The sequence below is a fragment of the Penaeus vannamei genome, chromosome 29 (assembly GCF_042767895.1).
Source record: "Penaeus vannamei isolate JL-2024 chromosome 29, ASM4276789v1, whole genome shotgun sequence".
NCBI lineage: Eukaryota > Metazoa > Arthropoda > Malacostraca > Decapoda > Penaeidae > Penaeus > Penaeus vannamei.
In genome coordinates this window covers 33418184-33428294 of record NC_091577.1, presented here as the reverse complement: position 1 = coordinate 33428294, position 10111 = coordinate 33418184, and the positions used below count along the sequence as shown (strand labels likewise).

Sequence of the window (10111 nt, the reverse complement as noted above, 5' to 3'; positions counted from 1 at the left end):
AGAGAGAGAAAGAGGGAGAGAGAGAGAGAGAGAGAGAGAGAGAGAGAGAGAGAGAGAGAGAGAGAGAGAGAGAAAGAGAGAGAGACAGAGACAGACAGAGACAGACAGACAGACAGAGAGAAAAAAAAAACAGAAAAAAACACAAAACAGAATGAACAACGTGCCCAAACCTCCGCGACAATATTCCTTTGGAAATAAACACAATTTACAACCGTTCCGTTCCGGCGCAGGTGTGTGTTTGTGTCTCCATTTTCCTAAAAGGGACATTTTTTTTTCTCGTACTAAATTCTTGGCTAATTCCCTCCTGAAGGATATAGCGCTTCCTATTCCTAGTGGCGAAGCCGAAGGGATTACCAGAAGGAGATCGGGGCGGCGGTGAAGAGGCTTTTTCTCCTTTCTTTTTCTTATTTTCCTTCTTCTTCTTCGTCTTCGTCTTCTTCATTTCTGTCTTCTTCTTTTTCTTCGTCTTCGTCTTCTTGTTCATTTCTGTCTTCTTATTTTTCTTATCTCACTTCTTTTTCTTCTACTTCTTCTTCGTCTTCGTCTTCTTTATTTGTCTTCTTTTTTTTTCTTATCTTTCTTCATCTTCTTTTTCTTCTTCTTCTTCTTCGTCTTCTTCTTTTTCTTATCTTTCTTTTTTTTCTTTTTCTTCTTCTTCGTCTTCATTTCTGTCTTCTTCTTTTATTTCATTTCTGTCTTCTTCTTTTCCTTATCTTTCTTCTTCTTTTTCTTCTACCTGGTCTTCGTCTTCTTCTTTTTCTTATCTTTCTTCTTTTTCTTTTTCTTCTTCTCCTTCTTCTTCGTCTTCATTTCTGTGTTCTTCTTTTTCTTATCTTTCTTCATCTTCTTTTTCTTCTTCTTCGTCTTCATTTCTGTGTTCTTCTTTTCTTATCTTTCTTCTTCTTTTTCTTCTTCGTCTTCTTCTTTTTCTTCCTCCTCTCCTTCTTCTTCGTCTTCATTTCTGTCTTCTTCTCCTTTTCCAGCTTCTTCTTCGTCTTCTTTTTCTCCTTCTTCATTATTATTTTTCTTCTTCACCTTCTTCTCCTTCGCCTCCCTTTTCTTTCTTCTCCTCCCTCTCCTCTCCTCCCTTCTTCTCTTTCTTCTTCTTCATCTCCCTACCTGTCCTTCTCTAGTTTCCTTTACTTCTACTCCTCCTCCTTCTTTTCTTCGTCTTCGTCTTCTTCTTTCTTCTTCTTCTTCTCCTTCTCCACCACCTCCTTCCTCCTTTCCTTCTCCTCCTCCTCCTCCTTCTTCTTCTTCTTCTCCTTCTTCTTCTTCTTCTTCTCCTCCTTCTCCACCACCTCCTCCCTCCCTCCCTTCTCCTCCTCCTCCTCCTCCTCCTTCTTCTTTTTCTTCTTCTTCTTCTTTTCCATCTTCTCCTCCTCCTCCTTCCTCCCTCTTCTTCTTCTTCTTCTTCCTTCTTCTTCTCTCTTCTTCTTCTTCTTCTTCTTCTTCTTCTTCTTCTCCACCTCCTCCTTCTTCTTCCTCTTCTTCTTCTTCTTCTCCTTTCCTCCATCACCCACCTCCTCCCTCCTCCTCCTCTCTCCTCCTCCAACTCCTCCTCCTCCTTCTCCTCCTTCTTCTTCTTCTTCTTCTCCTTCTCCTTCTCCTCCTCCTCCTCCTTCTCCTCCACCACCTCCTCCTTCTTCTTCTTACGGCGCATACTTACAATAGTATTACTGATCTCTTGGAAAACCTTCGCTTTTTGATGATTTGGGGGAGGGGGTGGGGGGAAGAGGAGGGGGTGGGGAGAGGGTGGTGGGGGGAGGGGGGAGGGGGTGAGGGGGAGGAGGGTAGGGAGTGAGAATTGTGTCGCGACGAAGAGAAAAAAAAATTGTGGGAAACTTTTCCTTATTTTCGTAATGTGTGACTTTCTTTGGTCGTTATATATTTCCGTTAATTGATTTTTTTTTTCATTTATGCGAATACGTAATGTGTGATCTTCCTTTATCACTGCATTCTCGGGAATTCCCCTTATCATTCCATATTTCCGTCGTGTGATTTTTTTATTTTATATTTTTTTGATTTTCATGATATATTTTGCAGTGTGACTTTCCTCCATAACTATATATCCACACTGGGACCTTCATAATCATATATCCACATTGGGACTTTACTTCACGATTATATATCCACACTGCGATTCAGCTTCATAATCATATATCCACATTGGGACTTTAAATATTATAAACCTTTATATTTTTTTTATATTTTTTGTGACTTTAAATGATATAAAATAATATAAATATAAATATAATATAAATAAATCTATATAAACTGTGACTTACCTTCAGAACTTAATATCCACACTGGGACTTTCATAATGATATATCCACGTCATGATTTCCCTCACAATATCCACACTGTCACCTTTATAATACAATGATATATCCACGTTACGAATTCCTTCACAATATCCACACTGTGACCTTTATAATATAATGATATATCCACGTTACGAATTCCCTCACAATATCCACACTATGACCTTTACAATACAATGATATATCCACGTTACGAATTCCCCTCACAATATCCACACTGTGACCTTTATAATACAATGATATATCCACGTCAAGATTCCCCTCACAATATCCACACTGTAACCTTTACAACACAATAATATATCCACGTTACGAATACCCCTCACAATATCCACACTATGATTTACCTTCGTAATTACACACCCGCAACGTGACTTTCCATTTTCGTTGTGCGACTTTTCTCTTATCGTTAGATATCAAAATGATTTTCTGATGATACGTTAGATCGCCGATAAAACGGGTTGTGTGATGGTCTTGTTGGTTCAGAACTAAATTGCTAATAAATGCGGCCAATAAAGATGGAGCTAGATTCAGTGATGGATAAAGAGAGAGAGAAGGGAGGGGGTGGGAGAGAGGAAGGGAGGAAGAAAGAGAGAGAGAGAGAGAGAGAGAGAGAGAGAGAGAGGAGGGTGGGAGAGAGGGGGGGGGGGGGTGGGATAGAGGGAGAGAGGGAGGGAGGAAGAAAGAGAAAGAGAGAGAGGGAGGGAGGGAGGGAGGGGAGGGAGGGGGTGGGAGAGAGGGAGGTGGAGGGAAGGAAGGAATGAGAGAGAAAGAGAGAGAGAGAGAGGAGGGGTGGGTGGGAGAAAGGGAAGGAGGGAATGAGAGAGAAAGAGAGAGGAAGGAGGGGGTGGGAGAGAGGGAGGGAGGGAGGGAGAACGAGAGAGAAAGAGAGAGAGAGGAGGGAGGGGGTGGAGAGAGGGAGGGAGGGAGGGAGGGAGAGAGAAAGAGAGGGAGGGGTGGGTGGGAGAGAGAGGGAGGAGGAGGGAAGGGAGGGAGAGAGAAAGAGAGAGAGAGAGAGAGAAGATGGAGGGGATGGGAGAGAGGGAGGGAGGGGAAGGAGGGAGAAGAGGAGAGAGAGAGAGAGAGGAGGGAGGGCGGGAGAGAGAGAGGGAGGGAGGGAGAGAGAGAGAAAGAAAGAGAGAGAGGGGGAGGGAGGGAGGAAGGGAGGGAGGGAGGGAGCGAGAGAGAGAGAGAGAGAGAGAGAGAGAGAGAGAGAGAGAGAGAGAGAGAGAAGAGAGAGAAAGAGAAAGAGAAAGAGAGAAGAGAGGGGTGGTGAGAGAGAGAGAGAGAGAGAGAGAGAGAGAGAGAGAGAGAGAGAGAGAGAGAGAGAGAGAGAGAGAGAGAGAGAGAGAGAAAGAATCAGGGACAAAGACAAATAGTGAGAGAGAAAGAGAGAGAGAGAGAAAGAAAATCATGGACAAAGACAAACAGAGAGAGAGAGAGCGAGAGAATGACCGCAGGAGTGATATAAATTTTGGAGCAAAACCGCTCTTCTTTTCAGTTTGATCCCAAGCCACTCTCCGAAGTTTATCACTGCCTCTTCTCCTCTCAAATATCTGCTTCTCACTCTTTCCTCACGGAGCGGAAAGGATGCAGCTTCTCCCCAAAAACAAGTATATAAATATATGGACTCGTTTTAACCGGAAAACAACAACGTGGCGGTATGGGAAAAGGGAAAAATAATAAAACATTCCAACGGGTTGTTTTGTTTTCGAGAGAGATGGGGGGGCAGAGGCAGAGAGGGCAGAGAGAGAGAGAGAGAGGGGGGGGGGGAGGGAGAGGGGAGAGAGAGAGAGAGAGAGGTGAAGAGAGAGAGATAGGAGAGAGAGAGAGAGAGAGAGAGAGATAATTAGTAGATAAAGAGAGAGAGACAGAGAGAGAGGTTCTGTGATGCCTTGTCGCCGTTACCCTCGCTCCCTCTCCCTCTCTCTCTCTCTCTCTCTCTCTCTCTCTCTCGCTCGCCTTCTCTCTCGCCCTTTCTCTCTCTCTCGCCTTCTCTCTCGCCCTTTCTCTCTCTCTCGCCTTCTCTCTCGCCCTCTTCCTCGCTTTCTCTCTCGCCCTTTCTCTCTCGTCCTCTCCCTCGCCCTCTCTCTCTCTCTCTCGCCCTCTCCCTCGCCCTCTCTTTCTCTCTCTCACCCCTCTCCCTCTCTCTTTCGTCCTCTCCCTCTCTCTCGCCCACTCTCCCTCGCTCTCTCTCTCTCCCTCGCCCTCTCTCTCGCCCTTTCTCTTGTCCTCTCACGCCTTCTCTCTCTCTCTCTCTCTCTCTCTCCCTCTCTCTCTCTCTCTCTCTCTCTGCCCTCTCTCTCGTCCTCTCCCTCTCTCTCGTCCTCTCTCTCTCTCTCGCCCTCTCCCTCTCCCTCTCTCCCTCTCCCCCCCCCCCCTTCCGCCTCCATCGCAGCATCCATGACCGTCGATCTTTCTGCGCGGAATCCGGGAAATGTGTGCAGTTGGGAGGACAATCAATCGCTTCCCTTGTTGTAATTATCGAGTCTTTGATGACTACGAAAACTGCGATCGGGCGAGGGCGAGGGTCGAGGCTAATTGTCGCGATCGGGTCATGTACTCTTGTTAAAATGCTGGAGTAATTCTTGCTGATGATTCCGCCGGTGATTACGGCTCAGGGGGTTTCCAGATGCCGCTGGTCCCGTCTTCTGTGAATGACGGAGCAATACCGAGGTGCGTGAATCGCATTAACGCTGTTTAAGGAGGAATTCAAAGATTGTAGCGAAGGTGTGATAACGAACGGGGAGATTTAAGAAGATGAACCCTCTCGTTGCTCCATCACAGCTTTCACGAAGACTGAAGCTTGACGTTCCACCGGGTCTTCTATCACCGTGGTTGGAAAAATTCCTCGGGGCTCCGGCAAATTTCTCGTTTGATTACCAGTCGTTGGCGAACAATATACAGAGACAAAAGAGCGAGGATGGAGGAAGGAAGGAGAGAGAAAAATGGCGCGAGGGGACAGCACCAGATAAGAGGGGCGTACTGAGGGTCAAGCCCAACTCAACATTCATTCCCCGCTTTTGTGCAAACCATCAGATATGATTTTTTTTTTTTCGCCACAATGTAGGGCATGGAGAGTGCGCTTTCAAGTAAACCAAACATTACTCTCTGGCAAACCCTCGGCAGTAATTTGCATAGGAAAACGGGCTCTTAAATCATTGATTTATCGTGAAGTGTCGTAAACACACACCGATGATATATTTAGCGTCTTTTTTCCCGTTGCCCAATTCGTTTTAAATGGTTTGTTCTTTAAACATATACTCCGCCATAGTTCTTATCCTTTGCCTGTTGATATAAATAGACAGAAGTGACGTTCAATTTATCTAATGTATTTTGGCTTTCTAGGTGTTCGTGTTCTGTTTTGCAAATGGAGAAAATTTAATCCCTTTTATGCGTTTATATATATATATATATATATATATATATATATATATATATATATATATATATATATATATATATATATATATATATATATATATATATAAATAAGAGTTTGGACAGTGTTCAACATATCACCAGTTAAAATGAATGAAAACTATTCTCGTTATTAATATTATGTTTGTTTTTTGCTTTAAATTAGTCCCACGAATTGTGGTAACGATGGGAATAATAGTAATAATTGAATTGATTGAAAAGCATGATAATGATAATGATGATTGTGATGAAAATGGTGGCTATGATGAGGTAATGCGCTCCTGCTACTAATGCAGTTGTTGCTACTGTACCTACTTTAACTACTGCAACAACTAGTACTCCTACTACTACTACTATTATTATTACTACTACCATTACCACCTCTACTATTACTACTACTGTACAACTACTACTTCTATGTCTCCTACTACTGATACTATTACTATTACTATTACTATTACTATTACTATTACTATTACTACTACTATCACTTCTACCTTACACCCACTACAACTGATATTCTAAACCTTAATGATAAAGATATAAAGTGATTTTGTTGACTATGATGATGACAGTAATATCAACAAAGAAACGAAACATGACAGCAATTTCTCTCATTCCCGTAATGATCTTTGTGAAGTGTCTCGTGCCAAGAAAGTCCCATTAAATAAAGGTATCTCGAATTGTCCATACTATTCTTGGCAGACTTACAGGGGGGGAGGGGGGGACTTTCGCTTCACTGAGTCCCTGGCCACTTCCCTTCCAGGGTAAATATTTGGAGCAACTTCTGAGGAATCTCTCGTGTCTTTCGCCAACTTTCAGTGTTGTTTCCTCTCTTGGTTTGTCCATTGTCGAGGTTCACTTGTCTGTTTCTAAATTTGATGGTTTGTCGTTTGTACAATCTCGAAGGTTCTTGCAATCTATTTTTGGTTCATCAGTATTTTCTCTCTCTCTTTCTCTCTCTCTCTCTCTCTCTCTCTCTCTCTCTCTCTCTCTCTCTCTCTCTCTCTCTCTCTCTCTCTCTCTCTCTCTCTCTCTCTCTCTCTCTCTCTCTCTCACTCTCTCTCACTCTTTCTATTCCTCTTCTTCGTATTCTTATACTTCTCATTCTTCTCTTTAATTCCCTTCTTCTCCTCCGTATTATTACTATCATCTTTTATTGAATATCTAAACCTTTGTACCTGTTATTGAATACTTGTACATGTGTATCTCCATGCTTTAACCTTAGCATCTGTTATATAATATTTCAACCTCTCAATCCGTCAATGAATATTTCTACCTTAATATAATTTTTATTGACTACTTCAACCTCTGAAACACTCACTGCATATTTCAGCCTCCACACCTTTGCCTGAAAAAAGTCACTTTTTCAATCTTTCAGTCTATTTCACATCCCTTCTCCTCTGAGATGCTTTAATGCATTTCCCATATACAGTCACTCGGCTTTTTGGTGTCGCCTTGCCTGCCTTCCCCCAAACTTTACTTATTCATTCCAAAAAATATGGACTCACCTTTGCCACTTCCCTCTTCCAATCTGTCCCTACTCGCTTCCGTTATTCGCTTCACTCACCCTTCCACTTTATACTCACTGAACCGTATTCATGTTGATAAATGTAGAAAAGGTATGAATGGAAATGTCTGTCTTCGCAATACGAGAAATGGAGTTGATTGGCTTCGAATATTATCTTCGTCAGAAATATATTCGGAACCGGACCAATTGCATCTCTTGCATTGTGAAGATGTTCCTTCTCATTCTTGCCGTTTCTACGTAAGTAAACACTCTCTACTCTTCTCGTTTTAAGAATATGGAAAAGCTCTCACTTTCTCTTCCTCGAGTGATGAACCAGGATTACTTTTTTTTTCTTTGTTTTTTTAAGACACGCATTTTCTAGAATATCTCCGTTGCAACTGACCTTTCGGTTCTGTTGCAAAGGGAATCGTGAAGTACTTGGCACTACTCGCCTTCCTTCGTCTGTTTGTTTACTTTATTTATTATCATTATTATTGTTATGATCATTATAATCATCGTCATCATTATTATTGGTATTATTATTATTATCATTATCATCATTGTTGTTAGTGTTATAATCATTATCCTTGCTATCATTATTATCATCATTATTCTTATTATCATTGTTATTATTATTATTATTGTTGTTGTTGTTGTTGTTATCATCATTATCATTATCATAGTTATTATTATTATTATTATTATTATTATTATTATTATTATTATTATTATTAATATCATCATCATCATCATTATTATTATTATCTATATTGTTATTTTTTATAATTATTTTCATTATTATCACTTTTATCATTATCATCATTATTCTCATTACTATTATCATTATCATTATTACATTCATTATTTTATTATCATTATCATTATTATTATTGTAGTTAGAATCATTATTATCATTGTTATTATTAATATCAGTACTATTATTGTAGTTAGTATCATTATTATCATCATTATTCTCATTATTATTATTATTATTCTCATTATTGTCATTGTAGTTATCATTACTATCATTATTATTACTATCGTAGTTATTGTTGATATTTCTTTACTTATCCTTATCATTCATCTATTTATTACAGTAACGGTTACTGTAATAAATCATAATTACAGTTGTTCCTTTATCCATACGTTCGTATTTTTCCAGGATTCTCTTTAAGGAATAAAGTCGAGTGTATCTATCTATATCTATCCATTCCTCTTTATCCATTTACCTATCAATATCTATATCGATCTGTGTCTATATATATACCTACATTTTCATATCAATCATACAATATATATCTCTAAAATACACAGTAATGTCTATATACTTGAAGTGCGTTCATCTCCTTATCCACTATCATCTCTATAATCTGCCAATTTTCTATAATAGTCATAATCCTGCATTCATGCCACGGCCATCCATGTCATGACCGATCCACAGAGAACACATTTTTCGAAAAAGGAGAACGGTATCATTGGATTTTTTTTATTTATTTATGTTTGTTTGTTTATTTTTTTTGTTTATTTATTTTTATTTATTTATTTGTGTTTGTTTATTTGTTTTGTTTATTTATTTTTTTTTATTTATTTTCATTTTTATTTTATTTATTTATTTTCATTTTTATTTCATTTATATATATATATATATATATATATATATATATATATATTTTTTTTTTTTTTTTTTTTTTTTTTTTTTTTTTTTTTTTGAGTAGTTTAAGCAGAATATCAACTTTCTTATAATCACCCACACGACTTTTATATATTATTTTCATTTTTCGTGCGTTTTATATCTAAGTATCTAAATCTGTATATCTATCTGTGTCTATTTATCCATCTTTCTGTCTCTCTTTCTATCTATCTCTTCATTTATCTAATTATCTATATATCTGTTTGTATGTCTATATATCTATATATTTATCTAACAAATCAATCAATTGTCTATTTAGTTATTCATTCGTTCCTTCCTTCCTTCATTCAGTCAATTATTTAGTTGCTTATTTAATTGATATATCTGTTTGTTCATGCATTCATCTATTCATCTATTTTTTTTTTTTTTTTTTATTCATCATTTTCGTAAGTCTAACTAGGGAATAAACGTTTAGAAAAGCAAGGAGACAGGCAAGGCGAAAGGGTGGAAGAGGAGGAGGAGGAGAAAGAGGAGGAGGTGGAGGAGGAGGAAGAGGAGCAAGAGGAGGAATAGGAGGAAAAAGAGGGAGAAGTAGAGGAAGAAGAGGAAGAGGAGGAAGAGGAGGGAGAATAGGAGGAGGAGGAAGAACAAGAAGAGGAGGAGGAGGAGGAGGAGGAAGAAGAGGAATGAGAGGAAGAGGAAGAGGAGGGTGACGACATCGAAGACGAAGGAGAAGAAAAAGAAGAAGGAGAAGGAGGTAAAGTAGGGAGAGGAGGAGGAGGATGCAGAGGAGGAGGAAGATGGAGAGGAGGAGGAGGAGGAGGAGAAACCCAATACAGGGACTCAGCCAATATTGACTCCCCTCCTCCGAGTAACCTTCCCAAGTCTCACAATAAGAACCTAATCCGAGATTTCCTGTTGGGTTTACATCAGCAGGAGATGCGATTTGCCGCTGGACCAGAGAAGATGCGGACCAGATCCAAGATAGTTCAGGGAGAATAAAAAAAATAGAGATAGATAGAGGGAGAGGGAGAGGGGAGAGAGGGGGGGGAGGGGGGGGAGGGGGGGGGAGGGGGGGGGGAGGGAGGGAGGGAGGGAGGGAGGGAGGGAGGGAGGGAGGGAGGGAGGGAGAGAGAGAGAGAGAGAGAGAGAGAGAGAGAGAGAGAGAGAGAGAGAGAGAGAGAGAGAGAGAGAGAGAGAGAGAGAGGGAGAGTGAGAGAGAGAGAG

At 40.2% G+C, this 10111-nt stretch overlaps 1 protein-coding gene across 1 annotated transcript in view; it reads left to right on the top strand.

Moving 5' to 3' along the window:
- Window positions 1–9886, top strand: part of LOC138867348 (uncharacterized) — a 23927-nt gene extending 14041 nt beyond the window's left edge. The window contains exon 2 of the mRNA XM_070142482.1: window positions 9770–9886. Within this exon, the coding sequence (XP_069998583.1) occupies window positions 9770–9886 (117 nt within the window). The remainder of the gene's footprint in view (window positions 1–9769) is intronic.
- Window positions 9887–10111: the final 225 nt, after the last annotated feature.